Source organism: Aphelocoma coerulescens, chromosome 17 (genome assembly GCF_041296385.1).
Source record: "Aphelocoma coerulescens isolate FSJ_1873_10779 chromosome 17, UR_Acoe_1.0, whole genome shotgun sequence".
NCBI lineage: Eukaryota > Metazoa > Chordata > Aves > Passeriformes > Corvidae > Aphelocoma > Aphelocoma coerulescens.
The window spans coordinates 9,996,662-10,016,675 of NC_091030.1; the positions used below are offsets into that span (position 1 = coordinate 9,996,662).

The 20,014-nt window shown below is 44.8% G+C and overlaps 1 protein-coding gene across 2 annotated transcripts in view; it reads left to right on the top strand.

Annotated features, from left to right (window-relative positions):
- The window catches only part of NEK6 (NIMA related kinase 6), a 45,820-nt gene extending 26,066 nt beyond the window's left edge, over positions 1–19,754 (top strand). For both annotated transcript variants that reach the window (XM_069031883.1, XM_069031882.1), the window contains exons 5-10: positions 406–516; positions 3,803–3,911; positions 5,160–5,267; positions 12,088–12,182; positions 15,905–16,018; positions 18,725–19,754. In XM_069031883.1, the coding sequence (XP_068887984.1) occupies positions 406–516; positions 3,803–3,911; positions 5,160–5,267; positions 12,088–12,182; positions 15,905–16,018; positions 18,725–18,835 (648 nt within the window). In that variant the 3' untranslated portion in view covers positions 18,836–19,754. The remainder of the gene's footprint in view (positions 1–405; positions 517–3,802; positions 3,912–5,159; positions 5,268–12,087; positions 12,183–15,904; positions 16,019–18,724) is intronic.
- The last annotated feature ends 260 nt before the right edge of the window (positions 19,755–20,014 follow it).

The window sequence follows — 20,014 nt, forward strand, 5'->3', positions numbered from 1 at the left end:
CAAAGTTGTAATTTAGTTTTTTTGTTCTTTTAAGGGGCAAAGAGACCTTGAGTACTGTAACCAACAGTTGGGGCTTTGTTTCTTTTTAATGGGGGAAAAAAATCAGTTATTGCTTAACAAGGCATCCTTCAGGAAATTGCTTTTAAATGTTTTGCAAGTTTCCGATAGAAGAGGTTGTTTCACTCTGTTTGGGTGGAATTGCTCTTTGCTAAGGACATTTCCAGGGTGCTGTGCCTGTGAGAAATGCTGTTTCTCACAGGATTTTGTCTGTAGCAGCTCGGCCCAGGCTGTGGGTGCACCGACTGTGAACGTTTTGCACGTGGGTCACAGGAGGTGCAGGTGTTGTGTCTGGGAGTTGTCATGACCACGTTGTAACTGTTCCTCTTGCATTCCCTCCCGCTGCAGCAACTGAACCACCCCAATATAATTAAGTATTTGGATTCTTTTATTGAAGACAATGAACTCAACATTGTGCTGGAGCTGGCTGACGCTGGGGATCTCTCCCAGATGATTAAGGTAAGGATGTGTCCGTCCTGGAGGTGCTGCAGACTACCAGGATTAGGCAGACCCAAGGCAGTGGGTGAGCACAGATGGGTTAGAAGCACTTTTTATCTCCTCTTGCAGTTTTGCACACCCCCAGGTTGCCTTCAGATCTGAATCAAGGTGTCTGGTGGCATTTTGAATACCCCAGGGCATACCCTGAGCTTCTGGTCACTGCTGCAGAGGGGAGCAAGTGTCTGTGATCTGGTGGGACACGTGTGTTATTTGCGAAGTTGATTTACTCAGTCTGTGATTGATGGGGACATTTAATTACTGTTGGGTTCACTATTCACATTGCCTGTCTGCCACTCACAAGACATTCAAGGAAGTGTATTGACTTTCTTTGCAGTGGGGATTTGGGTTTGAGAAAATGTTTCAAGTACTTGTTCTTCTTTTATGTTGCTCTTAGGAATACTTGTATTGCTGCAAACCAGCTTTAGTTAAGCTGTTACCACCTGCTTTTATATTTTCTTTGACATGTTAATCTTTAGACATACATCCCTTGTGAGAACAGATGTGTTATATCATGTTTGTTAGCACTCTCAACCTTCTCTCCATGTTTTACCTGGTTTTTGCCATCATTATTCTGTAATTATCATAAATGAATGTTTGGAAAGTTCTCTTCCTCCTTGTTGTCACAGTTAAAATATCTTATTAACAGATTTGTTTTCTTTGCCAGCAGAGCTATGAGGCACTAGGCCAAAGGCTGTCAAACAAGTTACCCATTCAGTCCATAGTCAATGGCTAAATTTACAGGATCCAGGAGAATCTGCTTTGTCTCACAGGAGAGGCCCTGGGCGAGTGCTGGGAGCAGGCAGTTGGCAGAGTCACTCCTGGGGAGAGCCCCAGATCCCCAGCTCCAGCCTCACTCAAGGAGGGAAGGGGGATCTGCCCCAGCCCGGGAATTGCAGCCTCGGGGAGCTGGGGGGGCTCGGCTGCTCCTTCTGCCCATGCAGCAGCTCTGCCTTTGTCCTCCCTGTTTTCTTGGGGCTTCTGCTGGATTTTGCTCTTTTCCCACCATTTCCTGGGAAACTTGCAGCTCATCTCAGGCTTTTTGTGGTTGCGGTTGAAGACGGAAAAAACCCAAGGATTGTGAGAGCAGGGGTTAGGGGTGTGTGAGACATCCTGGACTGTGCAAGGGCTCTGCTTGAGTTTGCAATCTCAGCTTACAGAAGTTTTACCTACAAAATTGTAAGATTTCTTTATATGAAATATTTATATTTTTTGGTCATTTTTAGTTTTTAGTTTAAAATACTGACAAATACATTCATTTGCTTATCAGGGTTGGCTATTTAATGTTTTAAAAATTACTTTCTATGTCATTATAATAAGAGTTACATTTTCCAAAACATAACTGGTAGATTCTTAGATTGGTGCCTTGCCCAGCGCTGGACTGTGCTGGCTTCCAGTGCCCCAGCTCTGTGTTCCCTCTGTATTTCAGGCATGAAGAAAATGCATTTGTTTTTTTCAAAGTCTTATAAATGAAGTTTTTTGATTGGTGCAAATCTGGAAATTCAGTTTTTGGGGGTTTTTTTTAACAGAGGTAAAAAAACCCCAAAACCAAGCCCTAAACCCAAGAGGGAACAAAAGCTTCCTCCTAAATGCAGCTCCTCTGCAGCAGGGGAGTTTCCTCACCAGCCCCTCCGTGTCACTCTCTCCCCTCCCTGGGAGCTGAAGCTCCTGTGTGGATTTTCAGTGGAACAGTGGTGACAACCCTCGGAAGGTGTGAGGGTGATAAACCCAGGGCCTGTCTCTGTCACGCCCCGGTGCCTGCATTATTTATGAGAAATGTAGAGCTGCAGGAAAACCACTGGAGAGTTGGGACTTCCTTGTAAATGTCAGGCGAACCTTATTGGACATGACATTTAGAAAATTATCACTTGTGGTCTTGCATATCCACTCTTAAGTATTTTAATGAGAATTAAATAATTTTATTGTGTATATAACACTTTCTCCCTCACCCTCTGTAATTCCTCTGTGTTCTCTCCCGAGTTTTGGGTTGAGACTGTTGCAATCTGTCAGATTTGCTGCCTGGGGAATTGCACAGTCGTGCCCCTTCACAGATGATCTGCAAAAGAAAATTTGCCATTGCTTGAGTCAAACACGAACTGGTAACAGCATTTCACATAAAATAGAGAATGTGGCAACGGACATCAGATGTCAGTGATGAGAGGGGAAAGCATGAGATGCAGAAAGGGGCAGCAAGCCATTCCCTTCCTTTATTCCCGCTGCAGCTGGGAATTCTCATGGGTGTGCAGCAGAGGAAGTGCAGCTGTGGTGAGGCAGGAGGGTGTGCGGCGCTCCCAGTGACAGCCAGTGTGGCAGGGCATGAGGAGCAATAGGAAACCTCTGGAAGTGTTACAAGTGTATCTTGTTAATGCTCTGGCTGTGGAGCTGGCTCAGTGAGAAGCCAGGGACCAACAATCTGAGCCCTGCAGTTTTGGGATGCCTGGGTGGGGTGCCAGACACGGCTGGTGTGCCCTCCTGAAAAGGAAGGAGAGCAGCTGAAGGTCTGTAATGTTTGGCCTTCACTGAAGTGTGCAGCTGGTTCTTTATTCCTGTAGTGGGTTGAAGAAGACTCCAGTATTGCAGGGAGCCAGGGCCATGCTGCACTCCGTGGTGGTGCTTTATGCTTCCCATTATTCTGAGAGCTTTGGGGCATTCAGAGGTCCCTGGAACCTGGACCCAGCTGCGCTTGGCGCTGCCTAAACACACCCAGCTGATCAGGAGTGTCTCAGTCTCACTACAGAGTGCAGTTCATTTAGTGTTCCCATTATGCATGAAATAGAATATATTATTCTACCTGATCACAGAAGAAACATGGATACTTTATTGATGTTCTGGCCATCTTTTAAAAAAGGGAAGCAGATTTCCTTTTCCTTGTTAGTGGACGATGCAATAATGAATGTTTACAAGGGGGTTTTTAATGGTCTTTTGTTTCTTAAGGCAAAATATTTGAGACATTTGTTGTTTTGAGGCATTAAATATGTTTTGCAAGGTAATTAAGGAGATTAATGCTAATCATAATTGTGTCCATTCAAAAATGTCAAACCTATTTAAGCATATTTTTCATAATAGTTGTTAATTAGTGAACTGCAATGAAGTTTCCACACAGAGAGGAGGAGTTAAAAGCTAATCAGAAGAAAAGTCATACAGCTGCAGATCTGGAAGACATGAGCAACCTGCAGCTGACCAACACAATTCCAGGAACGAGTCAAATATGTTGCTTTTTCACTGATCTTTTATTTATTTCCTCCCACAGTATTTTAAAAAGCAGAAACGGTTAATCCCAGAAAGGACGGTGTGGAAATATTTTGTGCAGTTATGCAGTGCAGTGGAACACATGCACTCCCGCAGGGTGATGCACAGAGGTAACATTAATTCAGTCTCTTTTCACTGAATAATAATATAATGTTCCAATTAGTAAGCGCCTGCATTCAAAAACAATTATGCTGATGTTCAGCCAATGCATGTTTAGAGAGGCTGGAGCCTGCAAGATGGATTTCTCCTTCTGTCTCTGCCTCATTGTTAAAGCATTCAGGCCAAAGTGAGTGTGGTATTAGGAAGATGAGCTGCTTTGTATTCCAGACACTGATATTAAGTAGAAGTGTCAAACTTGCCATTAGAAAAGTGTCAGAAATAAAATGCTGAGACTCCTGGATACAGTGAACTCTAAGAAATAGTCTTCGTTATATTAGCTGTGACCTTAGAGAGTTGAGAAGAGTTTTCCTGTCTTGCAGGCTTTTCTGAAATATTAATACAAATATGTCCCACACTCTCATAACCTGTTCTCTATTTTCATTAATTATTTTTCAATCTCTTGTCTCAGAACATCTTATAAATTTGAGCTCTATCCAAAAATTACACTCTTGCTTTCAGCATCAGTGAAGTGCTTTGGGAAGGACTGGACTCAGGAAATGCAAATTTCCCCAAAGACACCAACACCCATCTCAGCTGCTTGTTATTTCCTTGCTCCTGTGAAGGAGGGAATTCTTCACTGTATTTTTCAGCAGTGTGATGTCATTTTTGCTCCATTATGCATCCCCCGATGCAGTGTATCAATTGTACCTGAATTAGGTCTGTGATTGGTGGCTGAAATGTGGAGCCTCTCAGGTTGAGACTGCTCTAACACGAGGAAAGAGCCTCTAACTCAGTCCTGATATGACTGCTTGGGAAACTGGGCTTGTAGTGATTTCTACCCTCCATGAACCAACTAGGCTGTGTAGAGCCTGGAATTTATGTATATGTGGAACAGTAATTACCCTTTGCATGAGGGGATGGTGGTGGGCAGTGCAGTTTCCTGTGGAAAGTGATCATTCCCAAGAAGAACTGGGCTCATTTCTTTGATTTCCAGCAGTTAAAGAGGTTGCCTCTGTTCTGTTGAGCTGTTTCCTACATTTTCCCTCATTGGTATTTCTTGTGTGCTGGGAAGTACACTCTGATTTTTGTGTCTGTGCAGAGCTCGAAGCCTTGGAAGATTGAGCCTATCAAAGCTCCAAAGAAGCACAGTTCTGCTCGAGCCTCTTTGTACCGCGAGCGCTCCAGGCGATGCTCCTATCGCAGCATTAGAACCAAATAACCTTTTGTGGCTTTGACCTTTTACCTTTTTCTTCTTGCAGACATAAAACCAGCCAACGTGTTTATAACAGCCACAGGGGTGGTGAAGCTGGGAGATCTTGGATTAGGCCGGTTTTTTAGTTCTAAAACCACCGCAGCACATTCCTTAGGTAAGCTGGTACTCGTTAAGCAGGGCCTGGTGTGCTCGGTCAGCTCTGATGTTCAAATGCAAGGTGCCCGTCCTCCCACAGTGACACGAGTGGGAGTCAGGGGACGGGGACTGCATTTCCAGCCGTGGGTGTTTTAAATGCTCTTTGAAGGCATGAGTAAGTGTCTTCTGTTTTAAAATCCATTTGTTATTTTTTTTCTGGAGGGCCTGGCCTGGTGTGTGTTTTACAGTAAATGTAACAAACGCAGCTTTTCCATGTTTGCCTGCACTGTGCTTGCTGGAATTCAATGTTACCTCCAATACCTTTCACAGCAGCTGCTTATCAGGGCTCTGCCCTGACTGGGGCTGTGACTGCTCGAGGTGGGTGAGCCCTCATGGCTCATCTGTTCCAAAAAGGGACTTCACTTGAAATCTGGCTTATGCTTTAAACATCCATCTTCTCTTCATATCTTCCACATATCTCAAGGTTGTCTTCCTCATTTTTACTGTTAACATTAATTCCAGTGCAGTAAAAAATTGCACAGTTATGCAGTTCATTCTTTTAAGTCTTACAGTATAAAGTATTTCATAATTGTGTCTGTGACCTCTTGAGAGGTGGCTGATTTTCCATTTTTATTAATGAGTCTGAATTTTTTGAGTCCCAAAGGTGCTTCTGTATTACAGCAGTGAAGGAACTTTAGCTTTTGGTGCAATATTTAGGCTCTTTTACACTAACGTCTCTCAGTTGACTTTGGAATACACAATATTTGTTTCACTATTTGTGTTTGTGCAATTCCCTCCACTGAGTGTGTCTTGCTGAATCCTTTCTTAGATGTGAACAAATTTCATTGCTAATACTGGCCAACAGCACCGGGTTTCTCAGTGCACAAGGAAGGAAAATACCTGCCTTGTTTTGTGTGTGCTTAAAAAATAGGAGGCATTTCTATAGTTTACTTTCATAAAATAGATTTCCCTTTGTATCAAGAGCTGTCCTAGGATATATCTCCACCGTACTTAATAGATGAAAATAAATCCTCTTCACAGGAAGTTACAATCACATCATCTGAACAGGCCAAAATATGATCATGTCTAATTATTTGATCTTATCCAGTTTGACTGCTGCACTTATTATATTAATAAGAATAAATTGGGGCTTGGAAACTGGCTGCACATGTAAGCCAAAGCTTGTGACCTTTACCAGGGCTGCTCTCTCTTAATTGAGAAAGCTGGAGTAGGAAGAGCTCAGCGGCTGGTGCACAAACCCTGCCCTTCCTCACATCACCGGTGTCCTGCAAACAGGTGAGAGGTGCAAGACACTGAGGGAGCAGCAGTGAGTGAGACTGGAGGTGTTGTGGGAGGGATGGACACATCACCATTTCCAGCGGTTCTTGGATCCAAGTGAAAAAGAATATTTTAACAATCAAAAAATATGCAGATGTGAATCTTCTTTCTATGTTTTTGATAATTTGCCAGAGATAAAGGTTTTGTAGCAGCAGGAAATCAACTGATCTTGGGTTTGCTTTAATTAAGACATTTGTTGGAGGAGCTGTGAGGGACGAACACCCCACACCAGAGCGGGGCACCCGCGCGGGCTGGGCTGCGACGCCGAGCGCGGGCACTTCGTGGTGCTGCGTTGCCCCGGCAACCGCCCCGAACCATCATTTCTCTGGCTGCTGACCCATGAATTGAATGTGCGGCTTATGCAAATATATTCATCTCATTTCTCCCTTTGGTTGTATTTGCTAGCAGCAGACTGGCATGAAAGGGCATCAGGCAGTCCCGACCCGGCTGACAGGTGTAGCAGGGGCTCGGCAGCGCCCGCCGCGGCGGTGGGAACGGAGCCGTAATTAGAGCAAGGAACAGAATGAACGTCAGATGAATTACCAGGCAGCAGATCATATTTGTCAGGAAGGATTGCATACATAAAAATTAAGTGACAGTACATGCCGGAGTAATGAAAGAAAAATGAAAGATTTGCCTGTACACAGCTCGTGAGATGCCGGCGAGCGCCGTGCTTCGAGCGCCAGCGGGAGCTGGGAGCGGCGCCGGGGCAGCGGGAGACCTTGGGGCAGGGAAAGCCCTGGCCCCTGGAAAACCTCCACAGGCACACCTGCCAGAGGGGCAGCATGGACACCTCCAGCCTCCCGTGGTGCTGGGAGAGGCAGCAGGAACCAGCTGGGGCTGTGGGAGTTTACAGGGCGCCACCTCAACTGCCACTGCCTCTTCTCCCTGGAGAGAAGACAGGAGATACTTTTCCATAGGGAAGAGCTCCTCCCATATGAGCCTTACCAGCAAATTCATGTTTTAAAGGTACCGGGCATAGCTAAGGTGGCTTTTACTACTAGTTACAACATGGTGGTTCACCATCCTTCCCTAATTTCGGACTTTGGCAAACTTAACATTAAGCTGGTAGATCTTGTTTTAATAGGAGCTCTAATAAATACAGAGAATTCCCATTAATATTACAATGGATAACTTTTTTGACAACTGGTATAATGTCTGTTTTTAGCCAAATAAACTTGGCATTATCCAGAGCTTCTGACTGGCTTTACATTTTGAGGAAACAAGAGGAATAAGAAAAAACAACCAACCAAACCCCAAAAGAAACCAATTTTACACAGAACAGTCTTGTTTTGGAGCAGATGATTTATTATTTATTCTTGGACAAGAATATACTTGGAGCAGATTTTCCTTTCGGGAGATTCACATAAGTCAAAATCTTCCCAGTTTAGAACATGCCAATAGCCCTGGATTGGAGTACACGGGGTTACACGTTCCTTCTGGTTCCTGCTTGGATGTGAGAGTGAACAGCGAGGAACTGAAGAGCTCTTCAATAAATGGACCATTTGTCTGCCTTTTTTTCTTTCTTTTGCTTGCCAAGCCAGTTTGCTATCTGAAACAAAATCCCCAGGCTTGGAGGAGCTGGTAATCAGGACTTGGTAAGAAAAAATGGACACAAGAAATCCACTGAAAACGTCACCAGCCAATATTGTGTGTGTTCGGAGTTCTGGCCTTTTGGTTTGCCTCTAGTATAGTATTTGTGGAAGAAAAGAGAGATGCAGAATTGCTGCAGGTAGGTTTTACTATTTACGTGTGAAAAACCCAACCAGCCAACCAAAAAGCCCAACCCAACTACTGAACTAAACTTGAGTTTGGTAGGGTTGTGTGATTCAATAATAATAATGAAGAAAAAATAAAGAGCTTAGGGCAGCAGGCCTTGTAACAACAGCTGCAATATTATGCACAAAATATTTATTGGTTTTTTCTAAGAGTAAATAGATTTCATCTGCTTTTTTGGTTTTGTTTCCTTCATGAAAATTTGGGGGGGGCACCTCACACTGAGATTTGAAGGAATTTAAAGTCTATTTGAGTGTGTTTGACCACAGTTTAACCTCAGCTAGTTCCCCAATTCTCCTGGGAAAAGACCTGAGCTGCCTTGTTGGAAATAGACCCAAAAGAATGCAAAAGTTTAGAAAGGGATACTTGAGACCTCAACTCCTTTTAAATAGTGCTGTACATTTTTCTTGGTAACCTACAAGTGTGGATGGAGAAGGTGAGCCAGGTGAGACATCCAGACTCTCATTTTCCAGCAGAATTGCTTCCCTGCTGTCTTTGCATCACCAGGTAGCACTAAAGCATGCTCAGGAATTTTTCTCAGCTCTGTGTGTGTTCATGGAACATGCACTAGTGTTGCTCATGTTAAAGCTAAGCTAATAGTTCTGGGAAGACTATTACTATTTGAAAAACTGGGCAGTTTTTTGTTTTTCATGGAGGCATTCAAAAAGCCTCAATGTACACAGCCTATAAAAATATCTGGAAATATTCTGCACTGTCAGTCTAATGCAGTCTGTGTAAAAGTATGGGAGAGCCTCTGCTGTGCAAGGCTTGTCTGGGTTGCATCAAACGCAGTGAATGAGGCAGAGAGCCTCCTAGAAGTATAAATCAGATTTCTCATGCTTGTGCCCAGGAGCAGCTGGGGATGAGTTTCACAGGAAGCTTCACTCATGGCTGAGCCATGTTTGCACATGTGAGAGGAATGGAATTTGAATTTCATTTCTGGAATAACTTTGCCACCTTTGCCTCTGTTCCTAATCTTAACTGGGAATAATTAGGATTTCCCTACCTTGGATGTTGCAGCTATGCCAGGGTCGTTGTAGCTGCCCACGGGCAGTGCTGGGAGAGCAGGAATGCTCTGGCATCACTGAAGTGGCTGATGTTCAAGTGAAGGGTTCCAACTTCAAGGAGTAGAGCAGGAAGCTCCTTCCTTAAACATAATCTTCCCTATGGTTTTGTGACCTTTATAACTTCAAATGTATTGCTCTACCACCTGGTGAGTAACGTTGAATCTGAGCAATATTTTGTATTTTCAGCAGGGCAGATGCTGAGGAAAGTTTCTGATTAATAGTCTCCGATTAGACTGTTCTTGTCAAATTGACTAATGGGATGCAATGGCGAGCCCCGACTGATTGGACTGGAAGCCTTGTGCAGTTTTCTAGAAGATGCTCATTACAGGAGATTCCCACGTAATGTTGGATAGGCCATAAAGAGAATTGGCCTTGTCAGTCTTTTATCATGACAGTCATTTAAAAATTAATGCATCAGTTTTGAAACGCCGAGACCTGCTTGTTTGTACATTTGCTGACAAGACTACAGTAATGATAGGTAAATGTGCAAGGTGGACCCACAAAATGAGCTCAGGCGTGGAGTGCTCCCAGAGCCATTAATGGGATGGAGCAGCCCCGTGGCCCCGATCCAGGGCCGGTGATGCACTGAGCCGTGCCACAGGCCCTGTCACAGCCCTGTCACCGCTGGCACGGCGGCCGGGGGAGGCATGATCTGAACTGACAGTGGGGCCGCCCAGCAGAGCTGCTCCCACGGCAGCAGGGCCTGGCTCTGGAGCCCACACGTTGTGATTTGCTCCGAGGTGCCCACGCAGTGACCTGGAATAACTGAGTGCCAGAACAGCCGCAGCTCCGGGGCCCTGGCACCGCTGAGCTCGGGGACCAGAGGGAGCAGAAGTGGGGCTGGTGCTGGTGCTCCTCCTGCCAGCCCTGTGCTCCAAGGCTCCTGGAGCTCCTGGCACAGCTGGCAGAGCAGCAGTGAGGAAGAGTTGCAGGTAGGGAGGGGTCTTACACTGCTGCCCTGTGGGGACTTCCAGAAGTGTCTTCCACAACTTCCTGGAATGAATCACCATTTCTTCTGCAGCTGCTTATTTTTAAGCAGGAGAATGAATCAGTGCTATCCCAGCCAAGTCAGTTCTTGTACAGAAACCTGGCAGATGTGTGGGAATTACTTGGAGAGCTGTACTGTCCATCGTGTGGATGTTGCATGCACATGGGATAGAGCCACAGAAAGGCTCTGAATGAGTGCTTTCTGCTCCTGGTGTTCTGGGAAGTTACTCTGGGTAGTCTAGTAAAAATTATTAACTACTAGCAGGACTCTGGTTTCCCCCTTTCACAGGCAATTAAACCCAGCCAGGTCTGGGACTGTGCCAGTCTGACCTGCTCCTCCTGAGCATAGAAACAAAGTCATCTCCATGTGTTACTTTTCCTATGTTGTCATTTGTATAGAGTTTGCAAAAATGTAACTTCTCATTAGGGTACTCTTCACATTGAAAGGGAAGTAATTTCTAAAGGAATGACCTGAAAGCATGAGCTAAGCTTATCACACAGGGCAGCTGATCACTGAACCATCTTAGGGGTCCAAATAAATTACCTTCTCTGTGCTGTGTCACCTGTGCAGGTGCCAGGGCCTGGGTTTTGCCTCTCAAGGCTGTTGCTTTGTGCCCCAGAACTCATTTGTTTCCCACAGTGTGCAGATCCCTCTGTAGGCACACTGGAGAAGGTGGTGCATGTTCTTCCACCTCCAGCACCATCCTTCAGCTGCTTATTAGTCATGCAGCTGTCTTCAGGCAGCATTTCAAATGGAGAAATTGTAAACTGAATTTTACAGGCAAATTAAACATTTGCCATCTTGTGAAGAAAGGTCTTTAATTAGGAGAAGGATATAGTGAGTGCCAAAAGGAAAAAAAAAAAAATTGACAGGGGACGGACAAGCAGGGGAAGCAGGAGAAAAGAGCATATACAGTCCTTGGATGTTTTAATAAATGATGTATCTGAGGATTATTTGATGTAGTTGAGACGGCCAGGATGTCTTGTACTTTCAGTACCACAACTGAAACTTATTTAGGATTTAAAAAAGAACCTTTTTGAGGTAAGGAATTTATTAATAATTTCCTGTAACTTCTGTCCAAAATACTGAGTAAATTTCTTTTGATAAAATACAGACTTGTGGAAGTGCATGGAAATCCCCCAGCTTCTGACATAACTTCAAGTCAGAGCAGGGTTTTAAAGTTTGGAATGATTATCTTGTTTTTTTCAGACAGGCTTTGCATTCCTGGCTGGTGCTGGACTTAGTGTGTCCCCTGCAGGGCCTGGTGACCTGTCAGAGGTCCCCCACGTCACTCTGTGACACTTTGTGCCCTGTCAGGTGAGCACTCAGTGATGTGCTGGCCCCCGAGTCCTGCTCTGGTGTCACAGTCATGACACCCAGTGCAGTCTGGTGAACCAAGGGGATGATCCCTTCCAATGGCTCTGTCCATCCAAGACACTCTGAAGGTTCTTGGGAGCCTGGAAGGGAAACAAAACATTTCTCAAATGTCAGAAATGCGGAAGATATCTTCAACAATGTTCACCATTCTCTGTTCCGTATGTGATGATAAATTTGGGTCTAATCAGGTCTTTGTGCTACACCTGAGCCTTTAATGAAGTCTCTCTCTCTGTATGACACAGGTTGCACAGTCACTTGTAAGACAATAACCCCTGGTTTGTTTGTTTTTGCAGTGGGAACTCCCTACTATATGTCCCCAGAGCGAATACATGAGAACGGCTATAACTTTAAGTCTGATATCTGGTCTTTGGGCTGTTTATTGTATGAGGCAAGTATCTTCTCACTTTTTTACCCTGCATTTTCCATAACCACACAGTTCAGGACAGGAATTGAGTAGGTCAGGCTGCCTGTAGTCAGCTTTTTGAGAATCCTTGGAAAAAGCTGACTTGTGTTTGTTGTGCACTTTCTGAGCATGAATGAAGGGGTTGTGCCATTCAGCACTTGCACAAAGTTAATTTAGGTCACAGCAGATGTGGAGGATGAAGCCATGGAAAGCCAGCTCACTGCATTCCTCCTTCCTGCTGGGAGCAGAGCTCTGTTAGGGCAGCATAGTCAGAGTTTTTCCTGACTGCATTTGTTTTGAAAATACCAAATTCATTTGAGTGCAGGTTACTGGTTTCTTAGATGGAATTCTGACCAATTGTGGTATTTTAATTTTGGGAACTTCCAATAAAGAAAAGCAGAGGTTTTATGTAATGTGAAGTCAGTGTCTCTAGCTACTAGATTATGGCTGGAAGTTTTTCTAATTGTACATTGTCTTACAGCTTGAGGCACAGACCCAGAGCAGGCACGTTTGGATGAACTGCCCAGTGTGCAACTGGTTCTTAAAAGCTATTACATGTGTTCTGAAAATAAGTGCTATGATTTTGTAACTGCTTTTGGTTTTGTGATTTCATTTCTAGCAGGGATCATAGGGTATCAAACAGTCTTGTACTCCTTTATAATCTAATCTAAATCTTTTTTTAGATGGATGCTTCTTCCAGTTTAAGTGACAGTGCATGCCAACATTTAGAAAGCTTTTATCCCAGCCCAGAGAATTAAAAATCCCTGGGATATTTAGTCAAGAATATTGCTCACATCCTCTGTGGTTAACAGATTATGGGAACTGGTGACATTTTGCTTCTCAATACAACTTCTGGTAATCACATGGAATTAGAGAATAAACAGAAATGTAATTGATTTTGTGAGCACATCAGATGTGAAAACTACTATAGCTGAGCATGGACTTCAGCTGGTTGATTAAAAAAACTTTGTAGGACACGACAGGATAAAAGTAAATTTTCCCATAACATCTGTAAGGCTCTGAGTCGAGGCCTGTGGCCCTACCCTGGAGTGTTGGCCTGGCCAGGTCTGTTGGGAGCAGCCGGAGTGGCCCCAGTCAGACTCCACTCCCTGGGTGCTGCTGCAGTGCTGGGCTGTTCTGAGTCACTCCAGGCTGAGCTCCCGGAGATGGGATTCCAGATTTATGCAGAGAGAAATATTTAGCGTTGTGCTAAGATATGTTTTTGTTGCAGGCAATATGGTCCCCTTATGGCACAGGAGTCTTGGTACTCCTTGTATTTCAAGAAGCTGAATTAATTGCACACTAAACATAATTCTCTGGTAGGAGTAGCAGTACTACAGTAACATCTGAAAGATTTGGCAAATGAAGCGTTTTAAAATTTCCTTCCTACGTAGGTAAGCCTTAACTTAGGGAACAGGAGCTGTGAGATACTGCAGATTCCAGGGAGGACTGGACAGGTACCAATTCTATGTTCAGTAGTTAAACAGCTACTTGACTTCTTAAACTTTTTAGAATTCGGAAAATTAAGCATCAGATCTGTGTGTCTTTGAAGGAACTGTTTTATCTGCTCTAATGTCTTGTAAGGAGAGTGTTTTTCCATTTGGCTTAGAAGTAAGGAAGGGATGCTTGTTTGGGTATGAGTCACTTCTGATATTTCTCCAGATAGATTGTGTAGATAAGCTGCAGAGAGATTTAATGTACAAATTGCCTTCAGAGACACGTGTGTCCACTGGAATCCACTTAGGGAACATTGAGGGCTTTGGGACATGATGCCACATAGCACCACTTAACTTTGACATTGATAATCATACAGTGATTTTTATTAAATCTTATCAATATAGTAGTAACTGTCTTCATCCCTCACTTCCTGTAGATATCTGTCAGCAAGATAACTTGGAGGGGATAAAAATAAGTTGTTAATTCCCAGAATGTAGCTACAAGCAATGACTTCAGCAGTTCTGGCAAGACGATCAATTTAAACACTAACAGGGATTCCCATCTCTGGATGTTGAACCAGTCATGCTGCATGGTGGGCGTTTTCCATGGAGATCTGGCTGGCCTGGGGTAATTGCTCTAATCAAAATGTCAGGAGCAAACCCCAACGCAGCATCACAAACTGTAGTTAGTTAGATACTTGGAGTGCCTGTGGTCACGGCCCCGCAGCCCTGACTGCTGTAGTCACAACTGGGTGCTCTCTCTTCCACTTTAATTCCCTGCATTTACTATCCCAAACCCCACAGTATTTCCTTTTCATTCCTCCCCTTTTGCACATGAGCACTTAACCTGGAGTGAAAAGTTAATGGGAATTGGAAAATCCCTCTCACCCTCACTGGCATTATTGATGTGTGTATCAAGATCTTGGAGACTCTGTTTAACCCTTGCTTGCTTTCTGTGCTTTCCCTAATGCCCCCATTAGTGCTCTCCCTGGAACAGTCTGTGCTGGGCTCTCCAGTTTGTTTTAACTGATTGAGAGCAGTTTGCTATCAATCCTAACTGGGGAGTAGAGTCTCTAATGGGACTCTGTAATTTTTCTCCCACTGATATGCCTGCTACTGTCATGACAGTAATGAAGTAACAGAAATACTTCCCCTTTTACTTTCAAAACCTTCCAAACGCTCTTGCCCCGTGCTGGGGCTCTTTGGGCTCCTGTCAGAAGACTTGTCACCCCTCAGGTCTGCGAGTTTGTGAGGAGTAACTTAGTGTCACTACTAATAGTAGTGGTGAGGAGTGAGGAAGAAACATAGTAACTTCAAGTTCTTTAAAAGATACGTGTATGTTTTAAACAAAGAGTGGTTTATCTTGGTGTGTCCTGCATGCTCAGCACTTGGATGTGTGTTAGTGGTGGTGAGGTTTTGGTGAGACCCCCTGGCTGCAGCCCCTTCCTGCAGTGCCTCTGGGAATCCAGCCCAAACCCAGCATTTCAACCCCTGCCCTCATCAAAACAGCTTCTCTGTCACCAAATCACTAATAATCCATCAATCTTGGTTCCTCACTGTGGGGTAATAGATTGGAAGATTTGGTATTGGCTCTCTTCAATTCTGCTGGGAGCTCACTGTGTGTCAGAATGAGCCAGAGTTCTCCAGACATTTTCACTGCACAAGTAACGAGCAACAGACCATTAATCATCAAATAACCACCTTAAAGCATAGTGAGAAGCATCAACTTCAGCTGGCCTCGGGATGAAACTGAAAGAGGAAAAAGACCACATGGATGAGGAACATTTTCAGTAGTTTCATTCTCAAATCTGCCTGGGATACTCTGTTCTAAATAGCAGATTTCCAGCAGGAGATAGGTTTGTTTTGAGGTTGTTTTGGATTTTTTAAAAAGATGATGTGCATTGCTTATGCTTACAAGATCCTTCATATTCTAAGCAGCTAAATATCCAACGATTGAGAGAGATGATTGTATCTGAGAGGGTGTCAGAGTTGTCTTAGAGCCAGTTTGAGTTCTTACTGATGGGTTGGTGGTCTGAGCATCCTATTTCTTGGGTTTTTTTGCTTTGGAAGCCTGGCAGAGCCTGGCACTAGCCCTACAGGGGCTGCAGAGCTGTTGGGATCTCGGAGCAGCCTGGGCTGGGGCAGGCTGGGAGCAGCAGCATTCCTTGCTCTGCTCACTGGCAGAGAACAAAATTGGCTCTTGCAAACTGGCAGCGCCGAGGGCTCTCAAATCCTTTGTGTTTCTGAAGCGTTTTGTTTTTTTCTCTCCAGATGGCAGCTCTGCAAAGTCCCTTCTATGGAGATAAAATGAACCTGTTTTCTCTTTGCCAAAAAATAGAGCAATGTGACTATCCACCTCTTCCAGCTGAACATTATTCTGAAAAGGTAAATTGGGAGTGTGGTTGCAGGGGAGTGGGGAGGTGCAGTGAAGTTCCTGCTGGCACAGAGAAAGGGAACCCAAGTGAGAATCCCCCAAATTACTTTTGTGGTGTCTGAATATTGACAACCTAAATCAAAACAAAAAAGATTTCTTAATGTGGGGGATATTGTGAAACTGAAGATCTGTGATGCTGGCAGAAACGAGCAGTGAGCCGTGGGAAAGCCCTCTCCTTGCTTCCTTTCCCATAAAACATTTCATAAAAGAGCACTGATATGTTTGTTTATGAAGGCTTCAGTGTGTGACAAAGCGGGGAAGGATTCATTTTAAGAAAAAGAGAAGAAAAGCCATTTAGTTTAATGCAATAAGCACCTCTACAGCAGCTGCATGGGGGCTTTTTGAGTCCAGGTCTGTGTCTGAACATGAGGAATGGGGAGCAGCATCTGAACCAGTGCATAAACCCCACTGTCCCAGTTCCTGCTCCCCCAGCTGCAGACATGTGCGTTGCGTTTCCTCAGGGCCTCTTGAGATGAGCTTGACTTTTTTCTGCCTCACCTCGACAAAGCAGCTGGTTTTCCTTAACCTCCTCATTCCTTACATTTGCCTTCTATTTGAAGGGAAATGGCTAATGGAATTTTAAATGTTCACTATATCCCATGGGGTTTTTCTTTTGTTTCACTCTACCTCAGCATCCTGAGGAGGAGGCAGGATGCTGGGAAATACTGAGCACAGCCACTCTGGCCTCTGCCCTGGGAGGGACCCTGTGCCACACTTTACTTTTTGCTTTGTTTTTCCTTACCAAGTAACTCGTGCAAAACAATGCTTTGAGAACTAGTCTGTAAAAGTAAATTTTAAAATTTTTTTGCCCCAAGCTCCGTAGCAGCGCCCGGCTCTGCGTGTCCCTTTGCCGTGCTGCTGCAGCTTGCATTTCAGGATATGCCTGTTGGCAGCAGGAATTAGTGTAAGTTGACAGATGTGTTTCCTGTCTTTACAATTACTGTCTGTTTGCTTCCCTCTGGCAGTGCTAAAGAGTGTGTGTAGTGCAGTGATACAGTCGGGGTGAGAAGGATGGTTTAGAGCTCAAAGGCGCCGGGTCCCACAGAACTCCAGATGGTTCATGCACTATTAACTGGATGCTGGTGGAGGCTGTGCCTGTGGCTGCAGCTCCTCAGCTGCTGCTGGTGCTCACTGGAACAGCACAAACAGGGAATTGGAACAGGATGCCACCACAAACAGCATCCAGTGTAGTACTTCCTTGGAACAAGAAAGAGGAACAAGGCAGTGTTTGCGGCAGAGCCCCTGCTTTAGTTCTTTCAGGGATGTTCCTCTTCTCTGTGGCCTTTTGTGCCTCACCAGTCCAGGCCCTCCTGTGAGCAACTGCATGCTGCTGGAAGCAGGAGGAGTTGAGATCCAGCCAGGATTGGTTTTCTATATTGGGAACAAATTTGCGGGTAACTGGAGATGCTGGCTGGTGGTGCTGATCCAGGCTCAGCCCACTGGTTCCTGGAGGTGCCGGTGAATGCCTGTGAGGACAGAACTGCCTGGGCTGTGTTTCAGTGCTGCATTCACAGGGGAGCACTGTTACTGTTTGGACAAATGGTACTGATAGCACAGGCCCTGGGCAGAGTAGAAGCATTTTCAGTTGTTTGCGGGAGTTTTGTGGTCAGGGCTGAGATACGTGCTCGCTCTTTGGGGTCTCAGGGTTATGAAGGCAGCAATGTCCCTGCCCTGAGCTGCTCAGAGTCACCAGAGAATGGGGCAGGGCCAGGCAGCAGGTCTGGGTTGGGAGCAAGGACTGGGCCTCGCTCCATACAGAGCTGGAAACTTCGGGTGTGTTCGTTAATGCAGCTGAAGCCGTGTGCTTGATAGCTCTATGGCCATGCTTTTAATTACTGTTAAAATAATTGGCACTGTGGCTACTGGGAGGATGTGAGAAGATCAGAGGCTCAAGGCTGTTTCTCCTGGTGCCTCAGGGGTACGAGCAGCTTTCAGTGTCTGTATAATTAAAAGCTACAATCTTTCATGTGCACAATAAAGAGGGCTGGGAGGTGGGGAGACTCCAGCTCTTCTGCATTTTATTTATTAAACATAATCAATGACCAGTTTCTCTTATTCATAAAGGTCTTTAGGAAACACCAAGATCTCATAGTTGTGTCCAGTAGCTTAAGATACACAAGTGCCAGTCAGACTTGTTACACTGAAAGGCTTGAGCGGGTTTAGTGCCGGGGTTGGTGCGGGAAGGGCAGCACAGCTGCTGTTCCTGAGAGCTCTGCTGAGTGTCCTCCTTTCCTCAGTTCCCTTTCACTGGCAGGTCCTTCCTCACCTCCCACCTCAGTCACATCTTGGAAGTGATCTTGAGTTTCCTTCCTTCCTTCCTTCTGTGGACTGCTTGTGCCACTGGTGCCTCCCTCTGTCCCATGCTCTCCCCAGCCCTGGGTGCTCAGGGTCCTCCTGCACAATGTAAAATATTCTGGGGTGGGGGAAATTTAAATCTTTAGTGACAATTTGGTGGAAAAGGTTATTCCTGGCTCTTTTGGAGGTGGGACACACAGACATGAGACAGACACATGCCTGCAATCTGCCCAGCAACATGTGCATAAAAGAGGTTCCCCTCTCCTGCTGTGGCCTCCAGCACTTGGGCAGACATTCCTGCAGCCTCTTCCAGGAAGACAGCAGTGGATTCACTGACGTTTGTCTGTTTTGCTGTCTTGCAGCTGCGGGAGCTGGTGAGCATGTGCATATACCCCGACCCAGATCAAAGGCCTGACATCAGCTACGTGCACCAAATAGCCAAACAAATGCACGTGTGGACCTCGAGCACATGAGCGCCGCGGCTGCGCAGAGCCAGCACAGCTCAGTCTTACTTGAATTCTTTTTCTCAGCTGAAAGCGACTGGTGCCAGGTCAGACAGGTGGGAGGTTGAGCACTCACAGCAGAGGCTCCATCATTTGCAGGTTATTTGATAAGGACTCTTACAGGTGGTCGTGCTTTAACGTGAAGATTCTGTGAGGTATTGCAAGTGATTCTTTTTATTTTTTATTTTTGAGGCCAATAATGTTATGGATGTAGATCATTTAAGGGTCCTTTCTTAAAACTGTCGTGTGTAATCTAGGATAGCCGCTATTACTGAGGGCTCGGCCTTTGCCAGACCTTCTATCTTAACTGTAATGTGAAATATTGAAATAATTCCTTCAGTGAAATCACTTTATACTAATGTAAGAATTACCATAGATTTTGTGTAATTTGTATAACTGCTACTTTGCCTCTTCTGCAAATGGTTAATAGGAAATTCAGTTTTTACTTGGTATATTTTAAAGCAGCCATTTATGTTTTTATTAATTTCCTCCTCGTCAGACTTAGGAACTGGGACGGGTTGGGGGGTGGGAAACACTTCTGTTTCATGATTTTTTTCTTTTAATTGAAAGAGTACTTTGCTGATGCATTTCTCTGTCAGAGATGAGTTAAACATGAGCCTGGGGAAAAGAAGACAAATATGCCAAGCAAACCCCAACCAGCCTTGCTCCTGCAGAGAACTGCTCCTTACCCTCATTTTTCCCTTTTGGAATGGTTCTTCTTCACCTCCAGGTTCTTGTTTAAAACCAGTGTTTATCAAAGCCAACTCAGTTTTGGTGCAGAGACTTTTACATGTTCAATAGTATGTTGGGTACTACCAGTGAAACTTCAGCAGTGTTTTAAACACTTGGAAAATTTTTTAAAAATAAATGAAATGCTTTGTGTATGGAATTCTGCATAGGATCAGCCCCTTCTCTCAAACTGTGAAAGCTCACTACAGAATGTGAATGTTTATAAAATCTCAGCCTGATCTGAAGGAGTCATCGTCTTTAACTGCATGAAAATTGTCAACCAGCTAAATTCATTCATTGAATCAATGATTTGTTTCATTACTGTCAACGGAAATACTCACTGCTTTAGGAACAGCTGTGGATTCACGTTCCAGTGTCTCCATTCCATGTGCCTGTCGGGAGGAGCAGGGCTGCCCTCGG